General features: G+C 41.0%; 1 protein-coding gene across 1 annotated transcript in view; it reads right to left on the bottom strand.

Annotated features, from left to right (window-relative positions):
- The window catches only part of LOC135492327 (uncharacterized), an 87,273-nt gene extending 68,332 nt beyond the window's left edge, over window positions 1–18,941 (bottom strand). Inside the window, exon 1 of the mRNA XM_064778726.1 lies at window positions 18,521–18,941. Within this exon, the coding sequence (XP_064634796.1) occupies window positions 18,521–18,654 (134 nt within the window). The 5' untranslated portion in view covers window positions 18,655–18,941. The remainder of the gene's footprint in view (window positions 1–18,520) is intronic.
- Between the last annotated feature and the right edge of the window lie 4,310 nt (window positions 18,942–23,251).

Genomic DNA, 23,251 nt, shown 5'->3' with positions numbered 1-23,251 from the left:
ACAGAGATAAAACCTTGGAAAAACCAAACCTGCATGTTGTTGTTGTTGTTACTGTTGTTTCCCTATTGTAACCGCTTCGGATCTTGCCTGACAAGAATTGTAGCAGACGCCTCAAATAAAAATTGTAAAAACATTGAAAACATTTGTCAGAAATACAAAGGAGATTTTTAAGGTGTGTTCTAATTTATTGTTGTCATACATTCCTATAGCCATAATATGATTGGATTGTGGCCTGATTATATGGGGTGTTTTGACAAAATGGGCCACTTTTTGCCAGCAACATTTCAAACTCATGGCATGATTACTACTGCTAGGCCTATGGCAATGTCATCACGGAGTATCATGTCATTCATGAGTATAGAGGACCAGGTGGCCGGTGGGGGCATGTCTAGCCAGGGATCTAGTAGGCCAAGAGGCCCCTGAACATGTCCAGGAATAGGATGGGACGAGGATACTCACAGGGCCGTAGGTTTAGGAACATCCTGGATGGAGGTGGGGGGGGGGGGGGGGAGGTTTCTGACATTTGAGGGTCAATTTTTGGGGACTTTAAGGCCGTCAAGTGCCGAGTGCCGAGATTGCTCATTTGAAGGCATCTCGGTGGTCGATTCTGCCTCTCATGTTCACAACACGCAGTCAATATTTTATGTTTGATATGCGAAGCCAAATATTGGGGGGAGGGGATTCAAATGTTTGGCCTGATTATTGTCCGGGTGGGGGCAATGTCCAATTATGGTGTCCCCTTTGTACTGGAAGGTTGGTTAGGTCTAGGCCTAATCCTGCCATGATAATGCAGACAATAGGTTCACGTAGGAATAATTACAATTAATTACTATAGATTGTTTATGTTTGTGTTTGGATTAGCCTGCATATGTGGATGTCAAGGATGAGGAGAGAGACCAATTTGTTATTGGCTTAAGGGCCTGAAGTTGAGGGGGTTGGCCTATCAATTGATACCAATAACTTACCATGCATTTTGGCACCTGACACTTTGAAAGGTATTTTTGTTTTTGGCCTAAATATCTGTTTTCCATTTCACTTCAGAATGTCAGGATTGAAACCGAAGATGTTCACGTGGACCCAAGAATCAAGGGAGCGTGCACTGAATCTGCTGATTGAAAAACACAGAACATACTCTAATCTCCCACTTACCTGTCCCATTCCTGAACCCGGAAAATCATCAGAAAATCCTAAGTCCAATAAAATGGGGTGGGGTATGGTCGGAAACAGAATGCCCTGGATCAATATTATAATTGTTCTGTCGACTTCCTTGTCACACCCCAGAGCCTGGCAAAGAATTACACTAGGCCTAATCGGGTGAGGTTACGGATGACCTCAGTGACATAACAATTACGTATTCTCCAAAACAGTATAAGAGAAGTTGGACAGTTCTTGTGTACTCATTGATGTTTTTGTCAGAGGTTCGATTTGTTAATCGACGAGATGCGTTTGTTTTGGATTTTTTGCTTTGCCATTGGATTTTGGGTCGTGAATTCGATGGATAACGGTGACGACGGTGATGGTGGCGGTAATGGTGGGCATGGTGATGGTGGTGACGACGGAGGTAATAATGGTGCGGCTAACGAAGGCCAAGAAAGGAGACATCTACATGGCTACAGCTTGAATCAGCGTTTGGACTACGTGGATACTTTTAGGCTGCACCATGCGATGGGCATTGCGCATGCCCGGTCTTGTCGTTCTTTTGCCGTACATCACCGCATCCATCCAAGGACATTCTCAAGATGGCTAGACCAGTATGAAGAGATGTCGGAACGCCGCGACAGGTGCACCCAAATTGAGAGGAGACGGCGGAGGATTCGGCAGCATGGCAATGATGAACAAGGTAACTCATTTTTGTCAGGAATTTACGAAAGATGTACAATTTTAAGTGAAGTAGGCCCATAAGATTAAGGCCTGTACTCACTGACGCGTTTTTCCGCCGCATTTTCACCGCCGGGCGGGGAATCCTTTGTTCACCTAATGAATAACAATTGATTTCCGCGCCTCGGTGAAAACGCGGCGCAAACGCGCGAGAGTGAGTTCAGGCTTTCACTGTGAAATGAGGTTTTATCCATAGTTCGACATTATTCAGGGACTCTTCTTAGATTTCAGGCATACTCTACTCTTCTCCCCCTCCGATTCATCCCTTCACCGTCTGCTTGATAGGCCTACCGTTTGTCCTTTTCAGCGTTTTGGGCAGACATGGAAAATCAGCTCAACGACTGGTTTATTCAACGCCGCCAGCATGGAATTCCAGTATCCGGGATCGATCTCCAGTCACAAGCAGCCAGAGAATACAGACAATGGTGGACTAATCTGACGGAGGAACAAAGGCAGCAGACGAGAGCGCAAAGGCCTCGCAATCAGGATTTCCGAGCGTCAGATCACTGGCTGACCCGATTCAAAGAAAGGTAAAAACAACGAAGCCATTTCGTAAATTGGTATCTCACTTGGGTTGGGTTCTCTCACAACTTTTGTTCTGCCATAATGGAATAATGGGCCCAATGACCAAGAAATGGACAGTAATGGGGGAGTAAGCTACGTTTTTCAAAGCTAAAAGTGGTCTCCTTTTCCTTTCAGAAAAAGAATAAGCCATCGAAGAAAGAATAAGGACACGCGAACCCTCCCCGACAACGCTATGGAAATAGCGGCCGTCTATCGTAGGGAAACGTCTCAAATCATCCAAAATGGAAAATTCCATGTGATCATCAACATGGATGAAACATTTGTCAACTTTGACATGGTGCCGAAAACCACAATGGCTACAACAGGATCACATTCGATCGACATCAGATCCTCAAGAGGGAACGGGAAGATTGGATGCACGGTAACCTTGGCCACGGTAACCTTGACCGTCTCCAGCGATGGACGAAAACTACCAGCTGAGGTCAACTTTAGGGGCTTGGATACTGAAGGCGAAGTTATTGCAGAACTGCGAGCCCATGCTCCCCAGAACGTGCGAGTAAGTAAACCTTTTCATTAACTAATCCTGGTTTATTAGCTGTTAGATGACCATATCATCTTCAACTGCCAATGGAGCTAGCTCTATGATCTGCCTGCTCCTCGTGTTTAATGGTCTTTTTACGAATCCTGTTCTATTTTTAGAATCATTGCAGTACGTTGATCTTTGAAACCATTTCCCAAAGCTATCAGCTGGCTGAGCAACAATACAATCGGAGAATGAGTCATACATTTTCATGAATTGCACCGATTTATTCTTTATTTCTAAACGAAACGTTTTAATCTTAGGTTACATGTACTCCGAATGGCTGGGCAAGACATCAGTCATTGATCGAATGGTTGCAAGCCATTGTTGTGCCATTTATTGCCGGAGCAACCTTTCTCCTCATCTTGGATCGCTACCCTGCCCATAGACATCATCTGTTTACGGAGGAAATTCCGCGGCAAAATGGACAGGATTCGTTCATTCCTGGACGATGCACTTCAATTTTGCAACCTTTGGACTTAACTGTAAATCGCAGTTTTAAATGTCATCTCAGATTGGTGTGGAAAGCCTGGAAGATTGGACATACCGAAGATGATGGACACTGTGATCAGATTTCCCGCCAGGAAGTAGTACGTATGGTCAGTCTCGCCTGGGAAAGAGTGGCATTCCAAGTGATAGTCAGTGGGTGGAGACTAAGTGGACTTCTTCCGGACGGGAATGACGACCCAGTGATCCCGCATCCAGCAGATGGGGAACTTGAAGAGGTTAATGATGAGCTTGAGTTTGACCCTGATGACGCTGATGTTGACTTTCATGATGAATAAAACCTTATCAGAATGTTAATCTTCTGTTCAATTTTTTCTTTAATGCCCATTATCAGGCAGTAGATCACCCTGTTCTTTCGTCCCAGTTCCAATCTAGTGACTTTACCCTTCCATGTCAAAGACGAGGCCACTCTTTTTAACTACAGGTGATGAAATCAACAATCAGGCCCGATCACAGTTTAAAGACTCCTTGTGGGTGTTCCTAGACCACTTCACTGCTTAACTGCAGAATAGCCAGGACTCTTCTATAATCACCCTTATTCCATTGGGCAATTGATCGGTTGTAGTAACTCCCATTGTGTAAATACAGTGTGTTAAATGGTGAACGAATCGCCACAGTGATCTTGAGCTGTTACGAAACCGTGACCCTAATTGCCCCGGTCGCCCAGCCGCAGTACACGTAAACGACTACGTGACTAGGCAAGATTGTCGTAAAGCCTTACAGTGTCCATTGTCATGTCACTACTCCAGGCTGTTCCATAAATTGAGCTCTGCCCCAACCAAAATTAGCAATATTCGGACTTAGTCACTTGCGATAGGGTTTGGAAATGGGACAGGTAAGTGGGAGATTAGAGTATTTATCAATGAAGAAACAGGGGAAGACGGTAGAATTTTATGACATACTAGGGAGGTTTCGCAGCCAAACGACAAACGTTAACTTAACCGATAACGCAAAGATATGACGTCATATGCAAATTTCCAACCGTTCGAACGCAGTATCTCGACCGACGGGAAAATAGATCATCTTTGTTCTGAGTGAGTAAAATGTTTTGTAATCATTTCAAACGGTCAGCCCCCAGAGCCAGAAAAATGCTTGATTGTCCAGTGATGGTTTATCTTTAAAGACCACTGAGCTGAGGAGGAAAGAGGGTGGTGTGCGAAGGAGACATTCGTCAGAAGGACAGTCATACCCTGCATGCCATCGGGGAGAGCTACTCGAAGAGGTGGGTGGGTGTGTGCGTGCGTGGTTGTGGGGGGATACGACCTGGCATAATCGATTCGAATTATCTAAACTTTAAATGTGTTCTCTTCAGGTCGGGCGTGGATGAAGATTACTATGAACTGCTGCAGCTTCTACAGGAATTGGTGGATGTATTGAGGGAGGTGGACATGACTGCCGAGACAAAGAAGACAGCGGTAGCTGAGAAGAAAGACAGCACGAAAGCCAAAGCCGCAAAGATACGGGAGAACGCCCTAAGGGGTTTAGCGGCGCTCCAATCAGACAAAGGTAAGATTTGACCAGTAGGAAAGTAGAGGCAAACAAATGGCCAATATGACATCTATCAAACCTTGGTTTGGCAGTGTGTCCGTGTCAATTGGGGGCACCAGCATCCGGCCATTGCTAAAACATTCCAGATAGCCTAATGGAGCTGTCCTCCTAAGATAACTGTTCCAAATACCGACTGTGCCAAACCAATGAGGTGAAAGTAGCCTGGCTTTGAAGATCACTTGTTTTGAATTGTTTTGCACGTACATTTTATCATTTCAATGATGTGCATTCCATATATTTTCAGGTGCAGATTCCAAAGCTGACCATCTATTTAAAAAAGCTAACACGCTTAACATCTTAGGAAATATGGATTGGCGATGACCACGAAATTATAGTCCTAGGAATAAAGTTCCCAGGAACAATAACACTGATATTGTTAAAGGCATGGTCAGGGTCAGTCACGTTGATGTATCATGCGACTTATTCTTACGTCCATGACACAGAAGCGGACTTATTCCAGTCGGTATAGGCCAACAAAGAAGGAAATTCATTTAGCGAGGAATATAATGCTTGAAGAAATACTACCTTGTGTATCAGTGCCGCGTTGCTGTTGTCTCCTCCGTCGTCTATGGTCTGGAGTTGATATATCTCGGAGGGCAACAAGTCATCCTGTGTGCTTATCCAACGTCTAAATAGCCCGTTCTACACGAGGACAGTTGGAACCGGCTTCGAGCCAGCTCGAGGCGGGTCAGGATAATTTTTAACGTGTAGAACGAAATCAGAACCGTCTCCAAGTGACCTGACCCGAGGCACTGCAGTCTCGAGTCACTTGAGGCGGGTTGGAGCCACTTCAAGACGCTTAATCTCTAGTGTAGAACCAATCTGGCCTCGAGTCACTTTGCGCACGGGAGACAAGACCACAATTGATTTTTTAAGCCTTTTAGCAGTTAAATTGTCAATGTTTGACCGCGACGCATCAAATACTGCGTGCGGTTGTGAATCTGAAATTTAGATTATGTTATTCCGGACAGTCGGGCAAGTTAATGGTGAAAAATAAAACTGGTGATTGACCACGGAAATTTTTTGATAATCGACAAATTAGACAGACTTTGATATTTCCACTCTTTTCAGCCAACTGACAGAAAAACTCAAAACACGCCCCCTATTACCAAATTAGCAAAATTCGAAATTAATTTTTTCATCAAATAATTTCTTTATATCTGTAGACTTGCCACAGCAAATATTTTTTCAATACCTCTCCAAATATGTACTTGAGAGTTGAAAACATGCACTCGTCTAATTGATAGGCCTCGACCCTCCAACCTATGAATATTCATTAGTGGTCTTGTCTCACGGTACTAAAATCGAGTAGTGCGGTATATAGCAATTCATGAAAACACGCGGCAGAATCATATAGATTGCGCGCATAGATGACAGGAGTGTTTTGCTTGATTGATCTCGATTTTGTGCCCGTTATTTACTTCCAATGGCTGCTGGTGCGGTTGAAGTTGGTCGCGGTTTGAGCTGGAGCGACTCAGAGACTGAAGATCTGATCGAAATTTGGCCTGGGGGGGGGGGGGGGGGGTACCAAATACAGCGGCAGTTAGAGGGGACTCGTCATATCAGCAAAGTTTTCAAGAAAATATCCGATGCAATGACCCGAAGAGGGTATGACGGGGACGCTGAGGCGTGTCAGTCGAAGGTTAAACGCCTAAAGGAGCGATACCGCTCAGAAAAGAAAAAGTTCAATACGTCCGGCGGTGGAGGGCGCCTTATTAACCCTTGGCGGTTTTTTGAGAAAGTCGATCAGGTGATCGGTAAGAGGCCTAATTCGGTACCGCCAGTCCTCCACCACACAACGGGAGGGGATGACGATCAGGATCAACAACATGAACAAGACATGCTGGACATCCCAGATGGTGAGTCAAATGAAATAAAAGGTACTGGTCCCTCATGAGGTGCCTTAACTTCAACAATCTGCATTTGATTAGGCCTAGTGCATGTAATTAGGGCCTATGATATAAAGTCATTGCGTTACAATTATTTTTTATTCGCTGCCCTGGAAGTCTACAGTAGCTTTGCGTTCATTTTATACCCAAGGGCGTGTAACTGTGCTCGTCTTGGTTGGGGTAGGCGCTACACCTTCATTATTAATTCTTGGTATTGCCTGATGCAGTTACAACTTTCATTTGACTGTTGATTGAACGACCAAGCCGCCAGCTACTTTTCAATTTTCCAAACATGCCAAAACTTTAAAGTTATTTGTGACACAAGTGATTTCATTCCTTTACAGACACAGAAACAGAAACTGCGAGTGACCGTGACATGCATGATGATGACGAAATAGATACACTGCCAGATCTAGATTTTTCAGCGGTCTCGGAAACCTCGGGGATACAGGTTTGTATCTATGCAAATTACCCTGATTACTGAAAAATGTACATCACTCTCAGATAAAATTTCAGATTTCAAATTAGTTTATTGTACCAATAGTAAAAATATACATTACGTACATCAAACTCTTGTCGGAGTAGAATATAACAATGGCAAAGAATGAAGTAGATCAAGATCTGTATGGGGATATGTATACCAGCATCAAAACAAAACTTACTTCTGAAAATAATATTCAATACACTGAAATCATGGCCGTTTTAAATACATTTTGCTTCCAAATTTTCAGACGATGATGATGGTAGCTCAATTACAGAACGCAGAGTTGTTCATAAAGCCAAGGGTACCGGTACACCAAAACCTGCAGCTGTAGGCGCACCCCCAAAAACTCAGGCTGGCAAACGCAAAGACACTCAGGGTGGAAATGAGAGGACGAAGAAGAGTCGGGTCGAAAAGCAGGCCAACCAGTTCATCGAGGCTTTCTCAAGAAGTCAGATCGAAAGTGATAATAAATTCTTGGCACTCGAGGAAAAACGGATGCAGGCCGAAAAGACATTTGAGGAGAGACGTATGGAGGTATAATAAAAACAACAAACATTCCAGTTTCAGTAAACCACATCTTTTAATTTAGAACTTGGTCAATACTAGTGCAAACAGTTCTGGGTCTGTTTACCCTGGGCCCTTGACTGGTTCATGTAGGAATAGTAATTACATGCTACCAAAAATCTATAACATGCATACGTCTTTAATTCAAAGACCACTCTAATGCTAAATCAGTATCATCTCAAATAAAAATCAACTGAATACTGTAAGCATTGCATTACATTAGCTGGTCACCACCAGGATATAAAAATAGGCCTGTATATATTTTTGCCTATATCCATCAATATACATGTTCTAGAATGACTGGGGAAATAGACGCAATCAGGCCCATAGGCATTTGGCCTAAAATGTTGCAGAATCATTTTGGAATGCGGTGGTGTCTAGCAAAGGATGTCGCAGTTTCAGCAGGACGTAATCCTATAGCATGCTCAAATTGGTATGTCTCGATAAGGTCAATCTTCTTGATCGGTCAACCATTTACATGGATTTGTAATAGACTTATGTAACTTCAATGATCATCACCCTGACTACAGGGATTACTGGCCCTGGCCGCGACCAGGCGTTATTGAATTGACAACATTTACAAGGTTGTCTTCCTATAACCATTGATCACTATAATTGGCTGCCATATTAAATGTTTGCAACGCACCGATAAAAAACTGCAGACTGCCATGTTTCTGGACTTATTTATTTTCGAGAAATTTTCCTGGCGCTCGGTTAAGTGGGAGAAGACAGTAATTGGTCGTGTCCTGGGAACAGAAGGCTCCTCGATCTCAGTCCCAGTGTTCTTGAGGAAGTTTGACTTTCGTACAATAACGAGGAAGAATGACATTTCTGGCATCGGAGCCGACAGTGAATCAGAACTGAAAGGCTCAACATTTTGTAAGCTATGTGAAGAATTCAATGTGTTGTATTTTCCTCCGGAGGGGCAATAAAACCAAACTGCATTGTTACACCATCAAACATCATTCGTTTGAAGTCCAAAACGTCTGATGGGCCTGCAGCCCTTGGCAGGCTTATGTTTGAAGACGATGACAATGATGATTTTGGGGCAGCAGGATACTTTGATTATGAACAGGTTGATTTCAAACATAGTCCCGATCACAGGGATGATGCAAGTGTTCAAAGCGCTAACCCTCCTAAGCCTTCAACTTCAACAACATGTAGCTCAAAACGTAAAGCCAGCGCACAGCAGGCGGCACCAGGCACGATGAAGCAGCAGAAAGTTGAGCAGGAGTTTCTCAACACCGCATCTACGTTCCAGCCGAAGTATCTTAAGCTTGTGGAACAGCAGAACGCTATCCTGACGGGTATTGCAGAGGAGCTCTCACTATTCCGCAAGGGATACTATGTTGCAGAGAGTATAGTCGCCCGCGTAGTTGGAGAGGAATCCGCCGAGGAAAAGCCTACTAGTAATGATCAGCAGCCTCCATCGGCATAAACTACATAGTCTCATAAAGGATGAAAAGATAGAACTAAGCGGAGTCATAGCAATATCAAACGTTTTTATTAGTTGAGTTTACATGAAGGCATTTCATAACATAATAACTCACAACCCTACAATTACCTGAATCACAGGGATTTGAGGCAATTATTGGGCTATTTAATTCATTAAAAAATATCCCTATCTCTTTAGAGAGATAATTATATAGATTTTGAAAAAATTAATGTGCTAATCTAATCTAATGATCAGCAGCCTCCATCGGCATAAACTACATAGACTCATAAAGGATGAAAAGATAGAACTAAGCGGAGTCATAGTAATATTATACGTTTTTATTAGTTGAGTTTACATGAAGGCATTTCATAACATAATGTTATGTGTCACAACCCTACAATTACCTGAAACATTGAAAGCCCTGTCGCACATCATAAACAATCCAGGGCGACTCTCAAAATAATCGCTGATTTGTGAAGATATCATTGATGATCTGTGACGAAATATTTCGCTCCATCAGCATCCCGAGGATATCTATCTAGCATTGATTGAAGTTGCTGGATTGGGCAAACAGGTTTTATTTAAATGGAGATTCTCTGGTATTTTTGGTTGGGTGTATATGGCGTGCTCAATGAAAGTATGGGTCTCCTTGGTACATTACATAGGAGGTGATCAGTACTGCCACATGCTCTGCGACTTAAGCATCAGTTGATACTAAGACTGACTAAAATGGTTAACGCTCAGTTGGACTGGAAACAAACTTTACGGTCGCCTGGTATTTATGTACCAGTACTCTAATACAATGTCATCTGCATGTACCATACCGGAACCAAAATTCTCAGTCGAAATCTGCATTGACATTAATTTGGACGTTGAAGATGGCTTAACCAATGGTGCTTCTTGCATTCTGCAGTACATTGAATATAACAACAACTCATTGATACCAGCTATCTTGTGGGTACAGTTTGATAATCCAAAAATTGGTTTAATGTGGAGTTCAAAATACAACATTTTCTACCACAGCGGTATAAAAAGTACCTGGACCCCAATATTTTCAGTGACAAGAACATTTCTCTGTTATCGCTCAGCAACAGTTCCCACTATGCCCTTCAGCTGCCAGAACTATACATAAAAGTCAAGGGTATACTGTTCCAACAGCAGTGATAGATTTTGGCCCCCAGAAATGTGCTCATATCCATTACACTGCCCTTAGTCGAGTAACAAAACTTGAGAATCTGTTCCTATTACACTTAGACGAGTCCAAAATATCTCTGGACGAAAAGGTTGTAATGTGAAATGAAAAGGTTACAAAATGAGAAACAACTGCAGCTATGTTACACTCCTGTTGGGCAAATACCCTCAACATACCATCGGATCATTTTCATAATGTTCGCTCTCTTCATCTTCATTTTCAAGACATACAGTTTGATGCCAATTACACTTCTGCTGATGTCATAGCATTGGCTGAATCACGTCTCACCAATACTGACAACAATCACTGATGTATATTGCTAAGCCATGGGGAGGACAAACATGCCCCGTTTTGGGTTGGTCATTCCTGATAAGAGTGACGTTTGGCAAGTTGTATTGCTAACGAGTATTGCATTCAAAATACAAACCATTTCAATAGTCCTGAAATAGAATACACTATTGTAACAACTGCCACCCCAGCTAAAGATAGTATTCAGATAGTTATTCTATATCGAGCATCTTTGTCTTCAAATGCAGTACTTATGACTACTCTACAAATAATAATGCAGCACATCAACACTGACATTCCATATGTTTTATTAGGTGATTTCAACATTGATGCTTTGAAAGACAACAATGATCACATACTACATCAAATAGAGCATATCGTACAAAACAATCAACTGGTCACTCAGCCTACTACCATCTACCATACCCTAATAGATTGGGCATTCAGCAATACTAAAATTAAAAATGATGTGCATGTCATCACATCCGTCATTTCTGATCATAACATTTTACTGTTGCAGTGTTAAATGCACTTAATGATATACAATGTAAGATACTAATATATAATCCATCATACAGCCAAATGGCAGCTAAACTTGACTGTGAAGAACGGAAGTATAAGTACTTACTATCTTTTTTTGCACCAAAGTAGGCCTACTGTAAAGTACCATAAGAGATAGCACTTCTTTCCAGATTGCAGCACACAGCCCTGGGAAAGAACAAACTTTTCTATCCCCCCCCCCCCCCCCAACCATTATTGAATTCACAGTGGTGGGAAACTTCTTTCATTTTACTTGGGTACTGAGGTAAACCACAATAAATTTAATGGAACACATCACGAGTCAAACTAAAGATTTTGCAGTGTTTGTCCACACAACTCACTGCCATGCCAAAGTAACAAAACTTGGCTATCATTCCAAAATTTGGTTCTCATGCTTTATATCAGCCTAGTCTTTGCAATATTTCATGGCAGTAAGGCAGAGAAGTAATAGGGTTTAGAATGAAGCAAAAAACAACCTTAGTCTGACTCCTGACCAAGTGACTTAGATTGTACCCTTCTTTTCTCCAGTTTCTTTCTCCCCCAAGCATTTCTGGTTGCCCCAAGGACTCGAACTACTGCTAACTTCAATTCCTGCACATTTTTATATCATTCTTCTTACCTTTCTCCCTTTTTATCCTTTCAGCCTAACTCAGTAAGAAAATGGCATCCGGCCAACCTGAAAAAAGTCCGGACCAAAAACAACCTGATCAAACAGGTAAGAATGAAACCCAGACTTGGACACATGACAACCAGAACACACATGTGATATCTCTGCCCAAGTATACATAATGATTTTAAAGCAGTTGCAATCAGGATGTCTTAACAAATAGCTTGTTCTCCATCCTTCTTCAATGCCGGATAGCACAAGTTCTGAATAAAAACTGAGGAATATCACTCCTTCTCCACAAAACAGCTGGCACACACACATCACTAAAGTTATTCATTCGGAAAAAGATAACTCCTGTCACAAACTCTGCCACTGTTTCACTTTCAGATATCAAAAACCAACGGAAATGTGTGAATTCTTCACCTTCGAAACGTCCAAAGATGGATGCATATCCCTCCACTCCCACCAAGAAGAAATGTAAAAAAATATCTGTCCAGCCTGATCAAAACCGCAAACCACCAGATGAAACAGGTAAAAATGAAATTTCAATCTTGGAGATATGACATCTTCGTTGACATGTAGATTTTGAGGACTTTTTAATCAGTTGCTGTCAAGATGATGTTGACTAAACTATGAATCAATTTACTGGAATAACTTGCATTAAATTATTGTAGGACAATCCCTGCATGAATGAAAGCATTCACAAGCCTGTCAGAATTATTCTTAAAAGATAGCTATTTGTCCAACCTTATTCAATGATTGCATAAGTTCTGAATAGAATCTGAAGAATCACTCCTTTCCACAGAACAGCTGGAACTCACACTTCCCTAATTTGTCCCAGAAATTAACTCACAGATTCCGTCACTGTTTCAGCGACCAAGAGCCAACACAGACGTACGAAATCTTCACCTCCAAGATCTCCTGCAACTGACACATCTCCCACCAAAAGGCAATTTGAAAAGGGAACATTAGGTAATTAATATGCAAATTATCTCACTAGATCTATCTTTATGCACCTTTATCACACCCTGTACTAGTTCCTCTCCTCACATATTTCCTCCACGAATGATAATGGAAAATAATGCAATCTCCAACTCATCTTTTTTTTGAAACACCATCTTTGACTATTAAAGTTGTAGACTACGTGCTACACAGAGAACCATGGCCACAATTAGTGAAAAGAACATGTAAAAAGTGCTAGTGATCTTTTAGAGTATAGAACTCAAAGGAAGTACATTGTCAGCACTCCTCCGACTTGAAAACAATAAAATTACCTCAACACACTTCAAGTCATGCACTATTAAATTTCAACCTGAACATACCAAACTCATTTTATTTATATAGCTTTTTCATTTATGCATGCCATAATTAAACACACTTTCCCTTGCTTCAGCCTCTCCTAAATCCAACAAGACAACTTCATCGCTTATGTTCAGCCCCGAAAAGTTCAAACCAGGTAAGTGCAAAATATCTGACTTTAACTTTACTAGCAATACTTAAAAGATTTTACTCACAGTTAGCTAATATGTTTGCCTATTTAGCTATTTCTGATATGTAACAAGTCACCATGCCTACTAGAATGCCATAGTTGAGTGGTAAATTTGTTAACTAGACGAATGCTGATAAATCTACGCTATGAAACCATCCATCCTATCAGACATGTATGACTACCTAACTTCAAAATCTTGCAGACAAGTAGTTACAAAATGAAATGGCCAGGGCCATTGTGCTCACCTCTTGTGAAGGGAAGATGGATGAAGCATTAGCATGGTTTTAAATGTAAGAAAGAAATGAAGTAATGTTTTACAATGAAATTACATGAGAGATAAAATAATGCGCAAGTTGAATTTAATTGAGGTGACTACAGGTATGACAAAGCAGAGTAGACAATTTTGTGATCTGACCAGTAATCGTTAAAACAGCAGCAGAACAAAAGCTTGAAGCAGCATAACATGCAAGGCATGCCTAACAAAAGAACAAACAAGCAATTCCATGCAACAAGTTATCAGCATTAACACACCTTTTTTAAAAAAGTCCTTTGGTTTACAGATGACCCATTATGGAAATGCTTAGGAATAGGATAATTATGTTGTTTGCTTGTGTCTAGTACAAGAAACAACCATCATCTGAAATTCCTAGGGCTCTGTAGAGGTTAATTAATCCTGCATTTACCTAGGCTTAGACTATGACATCCCACTTAGCAGCATTTCAAGGCACCCTTAGGGGAGAGTCCACTATTAACATTTGGGGCCCTGCTGGCCAAACTGAGAATCAGAAAAAGACTGCAGTTTAGTCTAAGAGTATAGGGGTACATTCGTACCAAGTTAGGGATCTGTAGCTAAAGCAGTGACAAAACGTGCCGTCATTGTAAAATGGCGGTGCCATAGGAAAACGTTGACCTCTGTGACCTTGAGAAGTAGGTCAAATCAAAAACCCACATTTATGAAATGTATCCTTGCTAGGAGTACCTACCATAAAAATGTTATGAAAATCAGACCACTATTAAACGAGCAATCCGGGTGGCCAAACTGAGAATTTTTCAAGATGCCCGCCTGGCACCCATATTGGCTATCACATTTGATAAAAAATCAAGGATTTAGTAGAGAGTACATAGATATACATCCAGATCAAATTTGGTTGCAATCCGATCATTAGTTTCGGAGTAATAGTACTGTGTTTATTTTTCAAGATGGCTCCCTGGCGGCCATATTTGATGTCCGAACGGCCGAAATTTTAGGGGTGGAATAGAGAATCCCCATATACATGTCCACACTGGTTTAAAACCTTCTAGCTAAAATAGATAGGAAACATGCTACTGTTCAGTGAATCAGCAAACTTTGACCTCTGTGACCTTGAAAAGGAGGTCAAATCAAAAACCCAGAGGATATATGATGCACCTTTGCTAGAAGTAACTACCATATTTTTTTCAAAATTTCCCGACAACTATTAAGGGAGATATTGCATATTTTCACTTTTAACGTTTGGCCCCCTGGTGGCCAAACCATGAAACGAATCGGACCGAAACTTGGTCTCCAAGGTGTCATTACATAAGGGTACATGTGTACCAAGTTTCAACTCAATAGCCCTCACAGTTACGAAACGTGCCCTGCTAACGGACGACGGACGACGACGACGACGACGACGACGACGACGACGACGACGGACGACGGACGCCACGTTATGGGATAAGCTCACCTCTGCTAAGAGGTGAGCTAAAAATGATCCAACTTCAGAATAACTGACCAGCATTTAAAAAGTCTGGTCAATTCCCCATACATATAGCCAAGAGTTCCAAACTTCCTAAGCCAAATGCTCAAACAGCTGGTAAGCTACTCAGAGACCAACTCCCGACCTCATATAATTCATGGTTTACCCACCAGAGGGCCAAAGGTCAGAAGTACCCAACATCATATCATTTTTCCTGTCTCAAGAACCCAAGTCGAGCACATGGTCGATGGACCATTTCATAAAATATACATATCTACTCACAATTCCCCTTCTATTTCAGCAACACCTACAAAAAGCTCTCCTTTGACAAACCGCGAAAGCCCTGTTGCAAGCACATCAGCCAAGTCTGCATTATTCAGTCCACTAAAAATGGCAGCAGGTAATTATATGACATTCTTCACAGTTCAGCAAAGAAACCTCTGCTTAAGAACAGCATTTCTATCCTTTGAACTTCCCTTCTACTTGCTAAACACAGGCACTGTCTCCTATGCCTTATCATATTAGTAATTGCTTTATCCATCATAATTTCAGCCTTTGATTTCATTACGACTTTCACACTATTTTTCAAACATAGATCAATAATCTACACCATCCAACTGACGTTTATAAATTGTCATCAGTAGACATGTATTGTCATGCTTAGAAAAATTCACAACCTTATATTCAGGATTTCTCACCATAATTTCATCCTGAAAACATGTACTAGTATCCCACAAGAGAGTACGTGGTGCTCTTCCTTTGCAAGGGTCGCCAATGGCAAAATCAAAGGCTTCATCGAATTCAAATCACCTTCTTAGCTTTCTAAATGGACTTGGGTAGAGTGTTACAGGATTGATCTCCCTGCGAACAAACTGTAGCCCTTGTTATCAATTTACACATGTCAGCAAATCGCATACTCTCCCACGAGATCTCAGGGTATACCTCAAGTAATATCTTTGTCACCTCTGAATATATAACAGAACAAAATTGACATCTCTTTCCTTACTTTCAGACAATCCAACAATCCATCAAAGTTAGAAGGGTACATCCACGACATAGGGGGCAACAATTGTACAACATTCGAAATGCAAGTAGGACCTGGGATGAACATTGTGTATCTTTCCACGACGATCAACGTGAACGCCTACAAGCTTTTCAAAAAGCCGAGACTCCAATCTCCATTATCAACCATAGTACTTGTACTTCAAAGAACAATCCTGAGAAAAAAGATGTAAAGTTGACGGCGAAAACAAAGATTCAAGCCATAGAAAGTGTTCAATTTGAACACGTTCCACCAGCAATCATCACCACCCCTCTCAACCTCGTTAGTACTCTCAAGGAAAGTGACGTCATAAACGTCACCATTAAAGTTCAAGCAGAAAATGAACTTATTGAAAACAAAATAACACGCTCCGGCTACATTCCCCTACATATAAAATACATAGCAGATGCTGATACGATTATCGAACTTGCGGCGTGGAACACGCACATAAAAGAAATAATCCCAAATCATTCAAACATACTGCAAAACGTATCAGTAAAAACCTATGGTAGTTTGCATCTCTCAACAACAATTTCGACAAAGATAAAGGAAATAGACCCAATTGATGCCAAGGAAATGGCAACCACTCATGTAATAGGAGATCTAATCACTAGTCAATTCAATGCCTCATACAAGTGCTCCTCATGTAACGACCTCAACCCCTTTGTAGAAGCGCCACAAGAATCATGCCACAAGTGTGGTTTCGCAGCAAAAAATCACACAAAATATGAAAGTGTTTGATAGCACCGCCACAATTCATGACGGAAAAAAAGCTCATCATATTATTTTCACCAATAATGCTCTTGAGTCTTGTATTTAGGGTGTCTATGAAGAACTTGAAGACACCAATCCTTCACTTCAGAAAATGCAAACCTTCCTCCTGGATTATCAAAGTAAATTTGAAGTGAAATACTATCAGGCAAATAAAGGAACTCTATCATTCTCACCTGTACCAGAACCAGAAGAGGATTAACTGTGACCCTATCATCTGCTCATTTCACTTCAGAGACAATCATCAATATGATTTCACTTGGTCACTTTTACAACCATTCTTGTTGTACTAGCTTAGTTATACATGTATGCCTCACAGTAGAGTGCTGAGATGGTTGTAGATTAGAATCTCTTCATTTGGGTAAATTAGTTTTGTTACCAATATCTTGTATGATCGATCGACATTTCAGTTCAAAAACTATGAGCTACATTGTATGTGATACATGGCGTACTGAGATGGTTGTAATTGTACAATGTAGATTATAACCCCATCTCTTAATTTTGGTAATTTTTTTGTCACCAAAATATTGTATGATCAAAGGGCATTTCAATTCAGAAACTATAATCAATGTGATTACCTAACAGTACCCTACTAAGTTGGTTGTAGGTCATAACCCAACTTCTACACCATACATAAAAATAATGATTCATAGACCTGCATTTTGTATAATGTTCACATCATTCCCATCCCACTTCTGTAATTGGGAAATGATACTGGTTGTGATCGTTAAAATTCTAAGTCAATTAATCAAAACTCTTGGTACTACTATGACTTCTAGCACTGAATTCCTACCTCTGGAATTACCTGCTATAACAGTTATCAATGCTCTCCTTTTTAAGAGCTCTCAGTTTTTTTAACTACATGTACAGAAAGGCAAGATTTATAATGATATAATTTATAAGAAAATGGCATAATTTTCTAGCCAGCTTTCAGATTCAGACTATTTTCATTGTCCATTTCTTCATATCACTGACAATCTATTTCCTTGACAAACTCAACAACTGACATCTTTACCTTTGCCCCCTTCATAAATAGAGTTCTACTAGTTGTAACTAGAAACCTTGATTTGTCAAAATATCTACTGTATATCTATTGTTGCAACTGTCAAATTTACCTGGTAATTCTAAATCACTGTAAATAACACATTTCTTGCTGGACCAAGAATAAATGCACTAGTATACATGTACAAAAAATGTATAACAAACAAGAGGCCCAAGGGCCTGGCGCTCTGCTGAAATGGATAGGTGAAGGCAAGGGTCAAGTGTGTGTCGGTACCGTTATTATGAGGCAACGAAGAAGATAAGGAGTTGGTTAACAAAATGAACTTTATTGGTGCGGCAGATATTTGATGCCTTTCGGCAGATATTGAAGCGCCTTGCGGCAGATATTTGTTGCCTTGCGGCAGATATTTGATAACGCTCTCCAGGAATGGAAAGCAGTAAAACGAGTAAGCACACCTTACTCTGAATGTGGGAACAGCAAGTGCTTTCCTGGACTTGAAATGTGCCAACGACTCCTCTTGCAATAACCAACAACAGTTAATCTGTAAAAAAAGAGAAGAGAAATTAACACTGACTGAATAAAAAAGGGTGACATAGATGGGGAAATGTACACCACCGGATACAGTCTGTGCTTGATCAGGCATCGGTCAGATGATATCCTGAACAAGGCATCTATGGAAGCAAATCCAGAAAGAGAATTAACCTTCGAAGGGCACACTTATCACTCAGTGAAAAGTCAGTCCTGGGGGTTGTTTTCCAATTCAAAATAAAAGTGTAACCTCTTTAAATTAGTCTCACAGACTGAACCATAACACTCAACAGCCAACCGTGCCCACATGATGTGAGCCGTGAGCGAGTGGTGTACTACATTTTGAAAATTGTCTATCGTCTACGACATGTGACAGAACTGGATCTAGTGGACTTAATGATGAGGTACTATCAAATAAGGTGTCCATCAAATGAATCATGAGGGCCTGTTGAGTTATACTCTAAGCCTGCACAGCGCAGTGAACAGACAGTACAGGATTGCCAACCAAAAACATGAGCATTGCTGCGTAAGGAAACTGCAGTGGAATTCATACTACGATGTCATAATGTGACTTTCAAAATAATTGTAAACAAACAGTTTTTGTACCGGTATATCTAGCCGAGTGGCCGGCTTGACTTAGCGCCAGCTCAGCTCATATTTACCTGGGCCCGGTTGTTCAAAAGAAGTTAAATTTCATTGATGTTAAGTTAAATATCAACGTTAAATTCCTTAACTTGGCGTTAGCTAACTTGGCGTTAAATTTGGGTTGTTCAAAACAACGTTACGGTAAACTAACGCTAATGTTAGCAAATATTGCATCTTGGTTCACTGATGTTAGTTGCCATGGTAGGTATAGGTAATCACCCACAATTCATTGGGATCACTGCAAATCCAATATGGCTTCCATCAGTCCAGCAGAAATTCTTGCTCAAGTGCAAAACATAAAAAAAGATAGAAAGACAAGGGGACCGAACTTTTCTACTCAAGAGAAAACCGTATTGGCTGACTTGGTGCTATGTGAGATTGGCCTGCTTCGCGCCAGGTTCAGCCAGGACGTAACAAAGAGGATCAAAGATGCTAAGTGGGTCGAGATTGCAGCTACCATCTCTGCAATTGGTGTTTGTGCAAGAAGCCCCAAAGCATGTCGGGAAAAATGGAATACAATGCTGAGCGATGCGAGGAAGGCCTACTCAAAGCAGACGAGGCACCAGTCTGGAACCGGAGGGGGAGGACGGCTCTTCATTGATCCTGTTTTAGAGCTGATCATCAGTAAATTCGAAAAGGATGTCAGCTTTCAGGGAGTTGGTGGGGGGTTCGAGACTGCCATCACCAGTGCAGGCAATGATGATGATCATGATGCCATCCGGGGCATCCCCAACAGTCTAGTTGAAGTTGACACCTTTGAGGACGAATCCCAGGAAACTTTTGATTTGGGAGCATTTATATCAATTTCTCCGAGCCCTTCATCAAAATATTGTATTGTAGGCCTAATTTCTGTCGTCTGCTAGACTGGAGCAGCCACTGGCACTGCACTGCAGTCTATACAGTGCAGTACAAGAGGAGATAAATCACTACACTTAGTTTCATCATTTGGTAAGAACACTTTAGCCCCCACCCCTTAAAATATTGGCAAGATCTGTCTCTGGCATATCGTCTGTTTGACATTTGGATGGCAGACATTTGTTTCTGGAAGCCTGCCAAGAAATAAAACAAACAAACTAGGACCAAAACCAGTGTCCTTTTAGAGAGGGTGTCCTCAATAGGAAGGTGTCTGCTAAGAGTGAGTTCCACTGTATGTGTATCTCTGTTGCTGACCATAGTTACGTTATTATTTCAGCTGTAACTGCTACAGAGCTATCTAAACCTGCCCAATCTGCTGCCAAAAAGAAGAAACCAAGTCGTCTTTGCAAATCCACCGGTGAGTATTAAACATGTGTGCCAATTATTACCTAGCAGAATCCTTTGATTAGGTTTTATCCTGCTGATGTGTTGAGTCAGTGTCATAATAATTAACAAATGAAATTGTCTTAGATTGGTCAAACTAGAGTATATCATCAGCACTGAGACATGAATGATGATCAAAATCTGATTTAACTGATGTAGACTGGTATAATTTATGCAAATTAAAACATCATGCACTGAATATTTTTCAGGCTCGAGAAAATCACAGGCGAGGCAGTTAATTAAAGATGGTGTAAGGACCAACAAGACGCAGCAAAACATCATGAATTTGCATTTCAATGTGTTGCAAGCTACTCTGGCTACACAGAACGGTATACAAAAGGAGACGGAGTTGAAGATTGAAAAACTGAAGCTTGAGATAGAATTGTTGAAGACCAAGACCTCCAGCAGTGCTCCACTATTGTAAATTCTGTAAAAGCAGTGAAGAGTACATTGTAAATAGTGATATTTTAAATAGTTTCTAAAAGTACATTTACAATAAATACAAGTTTAGTCATGGAAATTTATCACACACTATATTTGTTTATCTGTTTATTCAGTGTTTTCTAGGCAGTGTTTCTTGATTGAAACATAGTTTATTTGAAGTACCTATTGGCAATGAGATTTCTGTACACACGACCAGGCTGCTCGCGATCAGCAAACTCCCGTTCTCGTCGCATTCGGACTTCGTCATGTAAAACGTGAAATCTTCTTTTGAGCACTCCAAATGCGTGTTCAATGCGCACTCGTGTTCCACAAAGTGCACTATTGAATTTTTCTTGACTAGCTGTAGTAGGATTTTGATACGGTACCATGAAGTAAGGGAGGCAGGGATACCCACTGTCGCCAAGGAGACACCCTCTTCACCATGGGCATTCTCTCTGTCGAGGTGCTCCTTCAGATTTGAATTCCGCCAGATGTATGCATCATGTGTTGCCCCTGGCCACTTGGCCACAATGTTGAGGAACTTGCCTTAAAAATAAAGAAGAAGGTCTATAGAATATACTTCCTGCATGTAATTTCTTAGTAGCTTCAATCATAGCATGACAAAGCACAAGTGTAGGCCGTGTCAAGGGGTAGGTAGGCCCAGGACTTTTTAAAGCAGGCAAGAAAGACACCCTCATTAATAAAACAAAGCAGGTGCTTTAAATGATAGACAAACCCTTGTGATTAGTTAGATTTGTAATGAGACACTTACTTCTGTTGTGTGGGACACCCTGTCATTTTTAAGTTGTGAATTATTTCCACACCTGGCATACCATATAAACATGACCATGACTGGGAAGGTGCAAACTGCTGATGAATTTGCTGATGAAAATGCTGATGGATACTCTAATCGCCTTCAGCCGCCATCTTGGATCAGCAAAATCTAACGATTTGGGCCTGAGAGCGGTCCAATTATTTTGGCCTGAAACTCGATGATATTGTCATTGGCATTCCAATAAAAAATTATTTTGTAGAAGAATATGACTTTGACTTGTTAGAAATATACATTTTCATCAGCAAATTCATCAGCAGTTTACACCTACCCACTATGACCTGATGACCCAGTTATGAAAGTGAGGCTGTTTCCAGGAATTTCAACTGTCATGAATTGTCATCTCCAATTCAAGACTTATTGCAGGGAAAATATTGTTTTTCTTTGATTAAAATGCACATCATAATGCCATTAATGGAGATCTAGGAAGCCTAACACAGAGTAAGTTCTAGTAGTTACCTTCAAAGTCACAAACAGCTTGTACATTCAATGAATGGTAACCTTTCCTGTTCACGAAAGAAGCCTCATAGTTCAGTACTGGTTCAGCTGCATGTCCTGCCCTGCCTGCTTCTTCCTCTACCGGTTCTGCATCATTTTCTGTGGCATTCTTCTCCGCAAGCTGTTCACCTGTTGGTGGTGGCAGGGGGAGTAGCTGGAGATCCGCATTCTCTGGGGCACTTTTGGAAAATGGGCAATCTAAAAAAAAAACCTCTTTATACGCTTCATTTCCTCATGGTCAGGCCACCTGATGAAGTCAGCAGACATGTTGTGGAGAAGATCAGCCACATGATGAACCACCCTTGAAACTGTTGCCTTGTCAACACCAAATGTATCTCCTATAACCATTAGGAAGGCACCCGAAGCAAAGAAGCACAGTGCTATTAAAACTTGAATTTCTACACTCAGGCTGTGAGACCGCTTGGTCGATCTCTCCAGCTCTTCTCTCTTTAAATCGCAAATCAAAATCATTGTTTCTCTTGTGTATCTGTATCTCTTAAATAACTTCTTGTCGCTGAAAGTCTCTAAAAGATTCGTGTGCGGCAAATAATATACGTTTTTTTCGAAAAACTCCCTCAACAGGAAAAAGTGCCAAGTTGGCAGACGCCATCTTGAATTGGCTGCTAACGCCAAGTTAAAGATAACGTTAGATTTAACTTAGGGTTTTAGGTAAGTTAAATCTAACGTTAAAGATAAGGCCAATGTTAGGCTAATATTGTTTGAACAACTCAAAATAAAACTTGACGTTATCTTAACGCCAAGTTAGGAATTTTAACATTAAGTTATCTTTAAAAATGTATTTCTTCTTTTGAACAACCGGGCCCTGAAAGTATTTACACATGCTTTCGGCCTGTATGACATATAGTAAGGTGGAGAAGATAGACCCCCTAAGGACAAAACTTCATATTGTGGGAACACAGCTGAGAGTAGCTGATTCTTTTTAATTTTATTTAATTACTCAAACAT

The sequence above is a fragment of the Lineus longissimus genome, chromosome 8 (assembly GCF_910592395.1).
Source record: "Lineus longissimus chromosome 8, tnLinLong1.2, whole genome shotgun sequence".
Taxonomy (NCBI): Eukaryota; Metazoa; Nemertea; class Pilidiophora; order Heteronemertea; family Lineidae; genus Lineus; species Lineus longissimus.
Note: the sequence above shows the minus strand (reverse complement) of the source record. Positions and strands in the feature narration are given on the sequence as shown.